At 38.5% G+C, this 15063-nt stretch overlaps 2 protein-coding genes across 8 annotated transcripts in view; one reads left to right on the plus strand and one right to left on the minus strand.

Annotated features, from left to right (window-relative positions):
• LOC128692764 (rab-like protein 3) overlaps nt 1-5921 on the minus strand; it is a 40172-nt gene extending 34251 nt beyond the window's left edge. For 2 of the 6 annotated variants that reach the window (XM_070090063.1, XM_053782113.2), the window contains exon 1: nt 5774-5921. The gene's annotated coding sequence lies outside the window, so the exon portion shown is untranslated. The other 4 variants (XM_053782114.2, XM_053782115.2, XM_070090062.1 and 1 more) reach the window with 4 other exon arrangements.
• A 2460-nt stretch (nt 5922-8381) lies between these two features.
• The window catches only part of CCT2 (chaperonin containing TCP1 subunit 2), a 65821-nt gene continuing 59139 nt past the window's right edge, over nt 8382-15063 (plus strand). Inside the window, exon 1 of one of the 2 annotated variants that reach the window (XM_053782118.2) lies at nt 8382-8399. In XM_053782118.2, the coding sequence (XP_053638093.2) occupies nt 8397-8399 (3 nt within the window). In that variant the 5' untranslated portion in view covers nt 8382-8396. Of the gene's footprint in view, nt 8400-8475; nt 8562-15063 lie in introns of those variants that run through there. The other variant, XM_053782117.2, reaches the window with a different exon arrangement.

Here is a 15063-nt window from a genome sequence, read left to right on the forward strand (position 1 = left end):
AGATCTTCATTAAAGGTAAGTGTCAATTATTCTATTGTGATTATTCTATTGTTATTATTGTTCTTGTAATTATTCTTTTGCATTAAACCTAATATTTCATGTGGTAAAACTTTTTTTTTTTCATACTTTTGGGTGTCTTGTACGGATTAATTTGATTTCCATTATTTCTTATGGGGAAAATTGATTCGCTTTCCGATAATTTTGCTTTACGATGAGCTCTCAGGAACAGATTAATAACGTGAACCGGGGGTCCACTGTATAAGCAACTATCGACAGAAAGGTGGGCTGGTGCAGGTATAAGTATACGGGGGGGAGGTTGAAGAGGGTTGGAATAGCTTTAAAAATGCAGTACAGTGGACCCCCGCATAACGATGGCATCACATAGCGATTATTTCGCATACCGCTTACTTTAATTGCAAAAATTTTGCCTCACATACCGCTTAAAAACCCGCTTACCGATTTTCTTCCGAGACGCGCTCACATGTTCCGCCGGTGGCATTGTTTACCAGCCAGCCTCCGCGGTAACATCCAAGCATACAATCGGAATATTTCGTATTATTACAGTGTTTTCGGTGCTGTTTCTGGAAAATAAGTGACCATGGGCCCCAAGAAAGCTTCTAGTGTCAACCCTGTGGTAAAAAGGGTGAGAATTAGTATGGAAATTAAGAAAGATTTTGAAGGGTTTGGGGCTAACCCTGAGAAGCCTATGCCAGTTGTGGAATCCATTGTGCCTACTTCAAAAATTAAGGAAATGTGTGCACAGTGGGTTGAACTGCAAACCTTTATGGATGAAAATCACCCTGACACAGCTGTTGCAAGCCGTGCTGGTGACTATTTCAATGACAATGTTGTGGCCCATTTTAGACAAATCGTAAAGGAACGGGAGGTACAGAGCTCTATGGACAGATTTGTTGTGCGACAGAGGTCCAGTGACTCTCAAGCTGGTCCTAGTGGCATTAAAAGAAGAAGGGAAGTAACCCCGGAAAAGGACTTGCTACCTCAAGTCCTAATGGAAGGGGATTCCCCTTCTAAACAGTAAGAAGATAAAGCTCTCCCCTCCTCCCATCCCATCAATCATCACCAGATCTTCAATAAAAGTAAGTGTCATTTAGTTGTGCATGCCTTTTTCAGTTTGTGTGTATTAAAATTAACATTTCATGTGGTAAAAAAAAATTTTTTTCATACTTTTGGGCGTCTTGCACGGATTAATTTTATTTCCATTATTTCTTATGGGGAAAATTCATTCGCATAACGATTATTTCGCATAACGATGAGCCCTCTTGCACGGATTAAAATCGTTAACCGGGGGTCCACTGTATTAGAATGTGGGGCAGAAGTTTGTGGTTATAGGAGGGTGGGTGCAGGAGGAGAGAGGAGTGATTGGTGGAATGATGAAGTAAAGGGTGTGATAAAAGAGAAAAAGGTAGCTTATGAGAGGTATTTACAAAGCAGAAGTGTTATAAGAAGAGTAGAGTATATGGAGAGTAAAAGAAAGGTGAAGAGAGTGGTGAGAGAGTGCAAAAGGAGAGCAGATGATAGAGTGGGAGAGGTACTGTCAAGAAATTTTAATGAAAATAAGAAAAAATTTTGGGGCAAGTTAAACAAGTTAAGAAAGCCTAGGGAACAAGTGGATTTGTCAGTTAAAAACAGAGTAGGGGAGTTAGTAGATGGGGAGATGGAGGTTTTGGGTAGATGGCGAGAATAGTTTGAGGAACTTTTAAATGTCGACGAAGAAAGGGAGGCGGTAATTTCATGCACTGGCCAGGGAGGTATACCATCTTTTAGGAGTGAAGAAGAGCAGGATGTGAGTGTGGGGTAGGTGCGTGAGGCATTACGTAGAATGAAAGGGGGTAAAGCAGCTGGAACTGACAGGATCATGACAGAAATGTTAAAAGCAGGGGGGGACATAGTGTTGGAGTGGTTGGTATTTTTGTTTAATAAATGTATGAAAGAGGGGAAGGTACCTAGGGATTGGCAGAGAGCATGTATAGTCCCTTTATATAAAGGGAAGGGGGACAAAAGAGATTGTAAAAATTATAGAGGAATAAGTTTACTGAGTATTCCAGGAGAAGTGTACGGTAGGGTTATTATTGAAAGAATTAGAGGTAAGACAGAATGTAGAATTGCAGATGAGCAAGGAGGTTTTAGAGTGGGTAGGGGATGTATAGATCAAGTGATTACATTGAAGCATATATGTGAGCAGTATTTGGATAAAGGTAGGGAAGTTTTTATTGCATTTATGGATTTAGAAAAGGCATATGATAGAGTGGATAGGGAAGCAATGTGGCAGATGTTGCAAGTATATGGAATAGGTGGTAAGTTACTAAATGCTGTAAAGAGTTTTTATGAGGATAGTGAGGCTCAGGTTAGGGTGTGTAGAAGAGAGGGAGACTACTTCCCGGTAAAAATAGGTCTTAAGCAGGGATGTGTAATGTCACCATGGTTAATATATTTATAGATGGGGTTGTAAAAGAAGTAAATGCTAGGGTGTTCAGGAGAGGGGTGGGATTAAATTATGGGGAATTAAATACAAAATGGGAAGTGACACAGTTACTTTTTGCTGATGATACTGTGCTTTTGGGAGATTCTAAAGAAAAATTACAAAGGTTAGTGGACAAATTTGGGAGTGTGTGTAAAGGTAGAAAGTTGAAAGTGAACATAGAAAAGAGTAAGGTGATGAGAGTATCAAATGATTTAAAGAAAAAATGGATATCAAATTGGGGAGGAGGAGTATGGAAGAAGTGAATGTTTTCAGATATTTGGGAGTTGACATGTCAGCGGATGGATTTATGAAGGGTAAGGTTAATCATAGAATTGATGAAGGAAAAAAGGTGAGTGGTGCACTGCATATGTGGAGGCAAAAAATATTATCTATGGAGGCAAAGAAGGGAATGTATGAAAGTATAGTAGTACCAACACTCTTATATGGGTGTGAAGCTTGGGTTGTAAATGCTGCAACAAGGAGGCGGTTGGAGGCAGTGGAGATGTCCTAAGGGCAATGTGTGGTGTAAATATTATGCAGAAAATTCAGAGTGTGGAAATTAGGAGGTGTGGAGTTAATAAAAGTATTAGGAAGAGGGCTGAAGAGGGTTTGTTGAGGTGGTTTGGTCATTTAGAGAGAATGGATCAAAGAAGAATGACATGGAGAGCGTATAAATCTGTAGGGAAAGGAAGGCGGGGTACAGGTCGTCCTCGAAAAGGTTGGAGGGAGGGGGTAAAGGAGGTGTTGTGGGCGAGGGGTTTGGACTTCCAGCAAGCGTGCATGAGCGTGTTAGATAGGAGTGAATGGAGACAAATGGTATTTGGGACCTGACGATCTGTTGGAGTGTGAGCAGGGTAATATTTAGTAAAGGGATTCAGGGAAACCGGTTATTTTATATAACCGGACTTGAGTCCTGGAAATGGGAAGTACAATGCCTGCACTCTAAAGGAGGGGTTTGGGATATTGGCAGTTTGGAGGCATATATTGTGTATTTTTATATGTATATGCTTCTAAGCTGCTGTATTCTAGGCACCTCTGCAAAAACAGTGATTATGTGTGAGTGAAGTGAAAGTGTTGAATGATGATGAAAGTATTTTCTTTTTGGGAATTTTCTTTCTCTTTGGGTCACCCTGCCTCGGTGGGAGACACCCTACTTGTTGAAAAAAAAAAAAAATCTTTTAATATATATTTTTAATAAACATTTTGTCAAAGGTTACTTAAAAGGTAATTTGGGCAGTGACCAGTTTATAGAGTAGATCAGGCTAGGTTCAGTTACATTTGGCAACATAAACCTATGAATTATATTTAAGGCAAGAGCTAAACCTGTATGGGGGTTATACTATGCCTGAGGAATAGGAGACAATCAGGTTCAATACAAGGAAGGGGAGGACAAGTGCAGTTTCTTGGATCAAAAACTATTATTACATTTATGAGGTCGCAGAGTGCCCTGGTGGGGGATGGGCAATAAAAGACCTTCAATTTTGATCCAAGGAAGGGAAGAGTATATTAAATTCCTTAAGCCAGTATTAAGGAACCTCTGAAGGCTCATACGATGCATAGCATTGTATAGTTAACAATAAAATAAATAAACAATACATAAACAACTTTATTTCTTTGTGTAGTAAACAAAGTGTAGTTTACATGTAGCCAAATATTGTTAAGCACAAGGTAAGCCACTAGCATGCATGTGCATTTCTGGTAGACTAATCCTAATGCTTACAGACTACTTATGATTAGACACAGGTTACTGAGTGGTAAAATTTTAATTAAGTATGTATTATTATAAAAAGAGAGGTAGCAAAATATTATAATTAGTATAATTTAAAAATAGAGGGGTAGCAAAATATTACAAGTAGTACAAATTACAACTGTACAATAGTACAATTTTGAGTGTGTATTAATACTTTAAACTGATTTAATGACCTTAAGTTATTTGGGATTTATTTAGTAAAACATTATACTCTTATTTCTTCATCGTCTACAGACGATTGGTTGCATGGTTATTTATTGGATGTGAGGACACAAGTTTATATATAAGTTTCACGCATCACTTGCAACTACTGGGCACTACAGTGCCCCGTGGCCTGGTCACTAAAGTTCTTGCTTCACACGGCGAGGGTCTGCGTTCGATTCCCAGCGAGGGTAGAAACATTGGGCGTGTTTCTTTACATCAGTTGTCTATGTTCACCTGTCAGTAAAATGGGTACCTGGGTGTTAGTCGACTGGTGTGGGTGGCATCCTGGGACAAGGACCTAATTTGCTTGAAATGCTCTGCACAACAAGGGGCTTTCTTTATAGCATGTCATTGATGTCAGCTAGGCTTGTATACCTTGTACATGTACTTGTACTAAATAAAGATTATTATTATTATTATATTATTATGTAGAATTTAACCTAAAGTAACCCAGGTGAAACAAAGTGACAATTTCATCAGGGTCCAGCACAATGCTTATTAAAAATAAAAAAAAAATAAAAAAATAATTTCTTTGCAAGATTACATTGAGTTTATGAAATTACAATAATGAGTTGGAGTGCAAAGAGCCACTATCATGCCTAGGCATTATGGGCAGACTTAATTTAATGGTTTACAGACTACAAAGTACTAAATAAATTTATCATAGTTTGTTTAACTTGCACATCTGTTTTTATTTATAATAGACGTTAATTGTACTCAAATTACAATAGTTTCAATAATAAATATTGATATTATATTATGGGAATATAACATTGTGAGTTGTTGAAAGTAGTTTGAGAATGCTACAACTGGGTGTAAGGCAGTATTGTTTTGGATAGGTATTTTTACTACAATGTAGTATATTAATCAATGTAAGAACTTCGGGCATCTTGTTTTGAAGTTTTAGGATTTAAGTAATTGGGTGATTTTTTGGTAAAGCTAACATCAATAATACTCTTATCTTTAGATTATTATTATTATAATCAAAAAGAAGCGCTAAGCCACAAGGGCTATACAGCTCAAAAGATTATAGAGGCACATAATGGGTCCAGGGAATAGCGTCAAATTTTGATAGCTGAACAAGTTTGTGATAATGAAGTATTTACATGCTTATTTCTGGTTACAATCGTAGAGTTATTTTTGTAGACATGAATTGTCACACACACAATACACGATGTTTTTGTTCTATATATGTTAAGACGACGACCCAATGGAAATAAGTCACTGACTTCTTTGGGGTTATGCTTGGTAATTTACACGTTACTATATGTATATTAATTGTAATAACCTAAAACATGTGAAATTATACTTCCGTGTAACTGTACCTATAAACTTACACTTTCCTCAATGTTTGTTGGGTTTATCAGGGCCACTGACAGCTTACGTAGTATCGAGCCCAACTTCCCTATTTTAGTAGAAGAGAGAAGCTGACGACGACGTTTCAGTTCGACTTGGACCATTTACAAAGTCACGGAATTGTGCCTTTTTTGTTACGTAAGTAAGTAATTTATTCAGGTATACACAAATATAGTTATATAGATGATCATACATAGCAGCATGTGTGTAGAGAACCTATGATAACCCAAAAAAAGTCAGACAAAGTGACTTATTTCCAGTGGGGTTTTTGAGATTGCTAGTTTTCGGTACGGTCGCTACTCCTATACTTTCCTGTTCTTTCATGGTTGTCAAAAACATCACCCAAAAAAAAAAATTATATTTCATTACCCCAACTCAACCACTTCATAATATGTTGGTCGCTAAAGCATTATTCAAATTCAAATTCATTTCAGTGAATCTAATTTATACAAACCAAGGGATATATTCATGTATTCAAAAATGATTTTTTTTATGAAACATGATTCAGGAGTAGTTTACAGTATGAGAATGATACAGATCGGTGAAGGTCAATACTGGTTTTGGTAGGTATGTATACTTCTGTGTGGTAATTTGTCAATATATGAGCTTGGTTGTCTGGTTATGAAGTTTTAAGATTTAGGTAATTGGTAGATTTATTGGTAAAGTTAAATATTGAGTATTGTGTATTTAGTCTAGGGTGATTAAGTGGCTTTTGAGAAGAGTCTTAAATTGATTTTCAGACCGGATTACTTTGGTATTTTCTGGTAATGCATTCCAAATTTTGGGGCCCTTTGTGTCCATAAAGTTTTTACACAGCGTGATATGGACACGGGGTACATCAGAAAGAGATCTGTGTCCTGTGTTGTGGTCCTGTGTTGTGGTCATGTGTCCTGTTAAAGTTGGTGAGGAAAAGTTTGAGTGGAGGGTTTATGTTTGCATGTATTGTTCTATGTTTGTAGTAGGCACATGAATAAGTATGGATGTTCTTAATGGTGAGCAGATTTAGACTTGAATACTGGTGGAGTATGCTGTCGGGAGTGGGAATTTGTTATCATTCTGACTGCTGTTTTTTACTGTGTTATTAGTGGTCTTAGGTGATTTGATGTTGTTGATCCCCATGTACAGCTTCCATATGTGAGATAAGGGTACATGAGTGAATGATATAGTGCAAGAGAGCTGGTTGTGGAACATAGTACCATATCTTTGATAGTACATGTATGCCTACTGTCTTAGAGACTATCTTGGAAATTTGTTGTATATGTGTCTGGAACTTGAGGCGACTGTCAAGGTGGATTCCTAGGAATTTTCCCTCCGTGAGTCTTGTGACGGGTGATCTGTTTAGAGTTATGTTAAGTGGAACATCTGCAGCTCTGTGTCCAAACTGAATGAAGTAGGTTTTGTCAGTATTCAGTGTAAGTTTATTAGTCATCATCCAGGCAGATATTTTCTGCCATTCGGCATTGACTGTGTTGGCGAGTATGGCTGGGTTTGGGTGAGAGAAGACATATGTAGTGTCATCTGCAAATAATATGGGTTTGAGTAGCTGTGATGCATTCGGTAGGTCATTGATGTAGATGAGAAAGAGGAGTGGTCCAAGGACTCCTCCCTGTGGGACTCCTACTGTGATTGGTTGGGTGGAGGAGTTTGCACCATTTGTGTACACATATTGGCTTTTGTTGCTAAGGTATGACTTTAGGTAGTTGAGGGAGTGGTCTCTTATACCATAGTATGTTAATTTAGTGTACAGCAGTTCACGGATGACTGTATCAAAAGCTTTATGCAAATCAATGAAAATTCCCAGCGAGACTTCTTTTCGAGAGCGGTATATATTAGTTCTAGCATGTGTATAATAGGATCATTTGTGCTTTTATTATTCCTGAATCCAAACTGACAGGGGTTTAGCATGTTATGTAAGACGAGTTAGGAATAGATCCGTCTATGAATTAATTTTTCAAAGATTTTAGAGAGGAGTGGTAAGTTAGATATTGGTCTATAGTTATTCAAGTCAGCTTGGTCACCTCCTTTGTGTATCGGAGTGACCCTCGCTATTTTGAGTACTGCTGGGAGGGTGGAGGATTCAATGGATTTGTTAAAGAGTGTTGCAATAATTGGTGACAATACTTGAGCTTTTTTGTACATAAAAGTTGGCAAGTTGTTTATGTCTCCTGCCTTGTTTTTAAGGGTGTTGATGATGAGTGAGATTTCTGTTGGGTTGGTTGGGGCTAGGAATATTGTATTAGGGAAGATGCTCGTGATGTAGTCTGATAGACGGATGTTTGATGATGATGATATTAATCATCATCATTATTATACTCAGCATTGCTTTTAGGTTAACTGTAATGTTATTCTTTAATATATACTGAGGTTAAATAATCATCATTTGTCACTGTTGTATGACTGTAATAATACTATGCTTAATAAAATAATTGCAGGAAGATAATATATGGATTTGTAATAATATTTAAATATATAAATTAAGCGAAGTTTTGTGATTGAAGGTGAAGGAACGTCGGAGAAACAAACTCAAAACATTATCAACCTTCAAGAACATTCCACTAGATTTATTCTCTTCATCCCTACAAATTATTATGAAACTAAAGCATAATGGTAAGTACGGATTAAAAAAATAAATGCACCCCTTACTTTCGTTTTAGTATATGAATATTTGAATTATGTGTATGTAAATGTGTTTAGCGTTGTAGTGTTGACTAGTGAGTCAGAAGAGACAACAGTGGCACCTTCTCTCTAAGTTATTAACTCCTCACAATGGTACGTTCTCATCAATACCTCTCTTTCTCTACTTGTGTGTTATTTATCAATGCTCGGATACATTGGGGATAATAAATGAGCGATATATTACCGGAGTTTAGTTTAAGATGAAGTTATAGTGTAGGCTGCATGGCAGTGTTGGTGTGGTAGGTCACACCTGCCCACGCCGGCTGTCTTATACACCATACCTGTTATATACCATACATGCCTTAATTTATAAGAGCATAAGAAATGAAGAGCACTGCAGTAGGCCTACTGGCCCAGTCATGTTTGTCCAACCCAAAGTTCTTGCTGCAATGACGCTGTCTGGGAGTTCCACTTATCTGACTATTACTAAAACAGTACTTTCTTATATTCTTTCAAAATCTATTGCTGCGAGTCTTGTCTTAAATAGTTTCATCACTGTTTATATCCCATTTATTTCTGTCTTCTGTATGCACAGTCATATCCCCCTTAATTCTACGCCTTGTCAGAGAGTTCGAGTTTGGTCTATTCGGCCTTATTTTTTGTATAAAATGTTTCTGATACAGGACATGTACTTTGTCATCCTTCTCTGTATTGTTTCAAGTGAATAAAAGTTCATTTTGTTAAGTGGAGACCAGATCTGAGCAGTATAAACTATATGAAGACTTACAAAGACCCCAATGGAAATGTCACTTTTCTCTTGACTTTTTTTTGGGGGTTATTGAAGGTAATTTACACATATGTTACTTCTTTCTTTCAACACACCGGCAGTATCCCACCGAGGCGGGGTGGCCCAAAAGGAAAAACGAAAGTTTCTCCTCTTACATTTAGTAATATATACAGGAGAAGAGGTTACTAGCCCCTTACTTATGTATGATAATTTGTGTAACTGTATTCATGTGTACCTGAACCTAAATGAACTTACTTCCTGGCAGTGTATAACCTGAAGACTTCTATAATCTAGACTTCTTGATATGAAACCAAGTACTCTTAAGTGCGACTAATGTAAATTTTTATTGCAGTAATGTTTTGCTTGCCAGGAGCTTTGAAGAGCAAAACATTACTGTTATAAAATATCACTTTAGTTGCATGTGTATCCTTTACCTAACATAGTAATTTTACCTTATTGCACTTCTTATGTTCTGCTATGGACTTTCAGTTTTTCATATATTTTGTAGAATTATTTGAAATAAAATTAAATTTGAATCAAATCTACCCTTCCCACTTTAAACACTTAGCAATGAGTTTACTGTTTTCCTCTTAATGTTTGCACCTGGCTACTCCCAACACTTGGCAACCTCCCTCCCCACATTCGGCTACCTCCTTCCCCATACCTGGCTACCTCCCCCTACACCTGGCTTCATCCTCCACACCTGTCACATCCATATCTGCCACACCCATATCTGCCACACCCATATCTGCCACACCCATATCTGCCACACCCATATCTGCCACACCCATATCTGCCACACCCGTATCTGCCACACCCGTATCTGCCACACCCATATCTGTCACACCTGTATCTGTTGCCCCATGCCAACCACTCCAGCACTAACTCTTCCACACTGATTACTGTTTATATAATTTAAGTGCGGATGACAAGAAACAGATGATTGCTGATGTTATGAATGAAAAGAAGTTGGATGTCCTGGCCCTAAGCGAAACAAAGCTGAAGGGGGTAGGAGAGTTTCAGTGGGGGGAAATAAATGGGATTAAATCTGGAGTATCTGAGAGAGTTAGAGCAAAGGAAGGGGTAGCAGTAATGTTAAATGATCAGTTATGGAAGGAGAAAAGAGAATATGAATGTGTAAATTCAAGAATTATGTGGATTAAAGTAAAGGTTGGATGCGAGAAGTGGGTCATAATAAGCGTGTATGCACCTGGAGAAGAGAGGAATGCAGAGGAGAGAGAGAGATTTTGGGAGATGTTAAGTGAATGTATAGGAGCCTTTGAACCAAGTGAGAGAGTAATTGTGGTAGGGGACTTGAATGCTAAAGTAGGAGAAACTTTTAGAGAGGGTGTGGTAGGTAAGTTTGGGGTGCCAGGTGTAAATGATAATGGGAGCCCTTTGATTGAACTTTGTATAGAAAGGGGTTTAGTTATAGGTAATACATATTTTAAGAAAAAGAGGATAAATAAGTATACACGATATGATGTAGGGCGAAATGACAGTAGTTTGTTGGATTATGTATTGGTAGATAAAAGACTGTTGAGTAGACTTCAGGATGTACATGTTTATAGAGGGGCCACAGATATATCAGATCACTTTCTAGTTGTAGCTACACTGAGAGTAAAAGGTAGATGGGATACAAGGAGAATAGAAGCATCAGGGAAGAGAGAGGTGAAGGTTTATAAACTAAAAGAGGAGGCAGTTAGGGTAAGATATAAACAGCTATTGGAGGATAGATGGGCTAATGAGAGCATAGGCAATGGGGTCGAAGAGGTATGGGGTAGGTTTAAAAATGTAGTGTTAGAGTGTTCAGCAGAAGTTTGTGGTTACAGGAAAGTGGGTGCAGGAGGGAAGAGGAGCGATTGGTGGAATGATGATGTAAAGAGAGTAGTAAGGGAGAAAAAGTTAGCATATGAGAAGTTTTTACAAAGTAGAAGTGATGCAAGGAGGGAAGAGTATATGGAGAAAAAGAGAGAAGTTAAGAGAGTGGTGAAGCAATGTAAAAAGAGAGCAAATGAGAGAGTGGGTGAGATGTTATCAACAAATTTTGTTGAAAATAAGAAAAAGTTTTGGAGTGAGATTAACAAGTTAAGAAAGCCTAGAGAACAAATGGATTTGTCAGTTAAAAATAGGAGAGGAGAGTTATTAAATGGAGAGGTAGAGGTATTGGGAAGATGGAAGGAATATTTTGAGGAATTGTTAAATGTTGATGAAGATAGGGAAGCTGTGATTTCGTGTATAGGGCAAGGAGGAATAACATCTTGTAGGAGTGAGGAAGAGCCAGTTGTGAGTGTGGGGGAAGTTCGTGAGGCAGTAGGTAAAATGAAAGGGGGTAAGGCAGCCGGGATTGATGGGATAAAGGTAGAAATGTTAAAAGCAGGTGGGGATATAGTTTTGGAGTGGTTGGTGCAATTATTTAATAAATGTATGGAAGAGGGTAAGGTACCTAGGGATTGGCAGAGAGCATGCATAGTTCCTTTGTATAAAGGCAAAGGGGATAAAAGAGAGTGCAAAAATTATAGGGGGATAAGTCTGTTGAGTGTACCTGGTAAAGTGTATGGTAGAGTTATAATTGAAAGAATTAAGAGTAAGACGGAGAATAGGATAGCAGATGAACAAGGAGGCTTTAGGAAAGGTAGGGGGTGTGTGGACCAGGTGTTTACAGTGAAACATATAAGTGAACAGTATTTAGATAAGGCTAAAGAGGTCTTTGTGGCATTTATGGATTTGGAAAAGGCGTATGACAGGGTGGATAGGGGGGCAATGTGGCAGATGTTGCAAGTGTATGGTGTAGGAGGTAGGTTACTGAAAGCAGTGAAGAGTTTTTACGAGGATAGTGAGGCTCAAGTTAGAGTATGTAGGAAAGAGGGAAATTTTTTCCCAGTAAAAGTAGGCCTTAGACAAGGATGTGTGATGTCACCGTGGTTGTTTAATATATTTATAGATGGGGTTGTAAGAGAAGTAAATGCGAGGGTCTTGGCAAGAGGCGTGGAGTTAAAAGATAAAGAATCACACACAAAGTGGGAGTTGTCACAGCTGCTCTTTGCCGATGACACTGTGCTCTTGGGAGATTCTGAAGAGAAGTTGCAGAGATTGGTGGATGAATTTGGTAGGGTGTGCAAAAGAAGAAAATTAAAGGTGAATACAGGAAAGAGTAAGGTTATGAGGATAACAAAAAGATTAGGTGATGAAAGATTGAATATCAGATTGGAGGGAGAGAGTATGGAGGAGGTGAACGTATTCAGATATTTGGGAGTGGACGTGTCAGCGGATGGGTCTATGAAAGATGAGGTGAATCATAGAATTGATGAGGGAAAAAGAGTGAGTGGTGCACTTAGGAGTCTGTGGAGACAAAGAACTTTGTCCTTGGAGGCAAAGAGGGGAATGTATGAGAGTATAGTTTTACCAACGCTCTTATATGGGTGTGAAGCGTGGGTGATGAATGTTGCAGCGAGGAGAAGGCTGGAGGCAGTGGAGATGTCATGTCTGAGGGCAATGTGTGGTGTGAATATAATGCAGAGAATTCGTAGTTTGGAAGTTAGGAGGAGGTGCGGGATTACCAAAACTGTTGTCCAGAGGGCTGAGGAAGGGTTGTTGAGGTGGTTCGGACATGTAGAGAGAATGGAGCGAAACAGAATGACTTCAAGAGTGTATCAGTCTGTAGTGGAAGGAAGGCGGGGTAGGGGTCGGCCTAGGAAGGGTTGGAGGGAGGGGGTAAAGGAGGTTTTGTGTGCGAGGGGCTTGGACTTCCAGCAGGCATGCGTGAGCGTGTTTGATAGGAGTGAATGGAGACAAATGGTTTTTAATACTTGACGTGCTGTTGGAGTGTGAGCAAAGTAACATTTATGAAGGGATTCAGGGAAACCGGCAGGCCGGACTTGAGTCCTGGAGATGGGAAGTACAGTGCCTGCACTCTGAAGGAGGGGTGTTAATGTTGCAGTTTAAAAACTGTAGTGTAAAGCACCCTTCTGGCAAGACAGTGATGGAGTGAATGATGGTGAAAGTTTTTCTTTTTCGGGCCACCCTGCCTTGGTGGGAATCGGCCGGTATGATAATAATAAAAAAATAATAAATAATTTAAGATAAAATCTGGTTGTTATTAATGGCACTTATCTAATACAGTATTTCATGAGCTAAACCCTCGTTGGTCAAGCAGCACCAGGAGTGATTGAGGTTCCCTGAGAATGCTTTTTAGTTTCTCTTCTCAATCTAAATTTATTCATCTAATCCATTGCTGCAATTCCTTATTGGGTTAGATTTTTTTTTTTTTTTTGCATTTAATTTATGTTCACCATTTATTCCTATTTTTTTTAATTTGTATGTTTTAATTCCAGTGTCCTTTATTCTGTGCATTTCTAGCTTTAACCTATCATTGCGTGTGAGCTCTGTTTTAACCTATCTTTGCAAAGTAAGATTTCTCACACGTGGATTAACTTTTATCTTCCTCCCTGTATAATTTTTCTGGTGCATTTATGTATTCCACTGTAGAAATCTTGCCAGTTATCTGTTGTGTTGTACGATAACTATTCCAAGATGCTGGTTACTGTACATGCATCCTTTAACCGTCTCACATGTATATATACCATATATAAGTACTTGCCAAACTTTGCTGCTAAATTTTGTCATATAAAAATGGAAAAAATTGGGACAGAAGTCTTGTATGTGTTTTATGATTAACCCGTGACCTATTTTGAGTTTCCTACTCTTGTAGCTTGGTTGGGAATTTATATTTATACAATATTACAGCTATTGGAGGATAGATGGGCTAATGAGAGCATAGGCAATGGGGTCGAAGAGGTATGGGGTAGGTTTAAAAATGTAGTGTTAGAGTGTTCAGCAGAAGTTTGTGGTTACAGGAAAGTGGGTGCAGGAGGGAAGAGGAGCGATTGGTGGAATGATGATGTAAAGAGAGTAGTAAGGGAGAAAAAGTTAGCATATGAGAAGTTTTTACAAAGTAGAAGTGATGCAAGGAGGGAAGAGTATATGGAGAAAAAGAGAGAGGTTAAGAGAGTGGTGAAGCAATGTAAAAAGAGAGCAAATGAGAGAGTGGGTGAGATGTTATCAACAAATTTTGTTGAAAATAAGAAAAAGTTTTGGAGTGAGATTAACAAGTTAAGAAAGCCTAGAGAACAAATGGATTTGTCAGTTAAAAATAGGAGAGGAGAGTTATTAAATGGAGAGTTAGAGGTATTGGGAAGATGGAGGGAATATTTTGAGGAATTGTTAAATGTTGATGAAGATAGGGAAGCTGTGATTTCGTGTATAGGGCAAGGAGGAATAACATCTTGTAGGAGTGAGGAAGAGCCAGTTGTGAGTGTGGGGGAAGTTCGTGAGGCAGTAGGTAAAATGAAAGGGGGTAAGGCAGCCGGGATTGATGGGATAAAGATAGAAATGTTAAAAGCAGGTGGGGATATAGTTTTGGAGTGGTTGGTGCAATTATTTAATAAATGTGTGGAAGAGGGTAAGGTACCTAGTGATTGGCAGAGAGCATGCATAGTTCCTTTGTATAAAGGCAAAGGGGATAAAAGAGAGTGCAAAAATTATAGGGGGATAAGTCTGTTGAGTGTACCTGGTAAAGTGTATGGTAGAGCTAGAGTTAGAGTATGTAGGAAAGAGGGAAATTTTTTCCCAGTAAAAGTAGGCCTTAGACAAGGATGTGTGATGTCACCATGGTTGTTTAATATATTTATAGATGGGGTTGTAAGAGAAGTAAATGCGAGGGTCTTGGCAAGAGGCGTGGAGTTAAAAGATAAAGAATCACACACAAAGTGGGAGTTGTCACAGCTGCTCTTTGCTGATGACACTATGCTTTTGGGAGATTCTGAAGAGAAGCTGCAGAGATTGGTGGATGAATTTGGTATTTAAAGG

The sequence above is a fragment of the Cherax quadricarinatus genome, chromosome 30 (assembly GCF_038502225.1).
Source record: "Cherax quadricarinatus isolate ZL_2023a chromosome 30, ASM3850222v1, whole genome shotgun sequence".
Lineage (NCBI taxonomy): Eukaryota > Metazoa > Arthropoda > Malacostraca > Decapoda > Parastacidae > Cherax > Cherax quadricarinatus.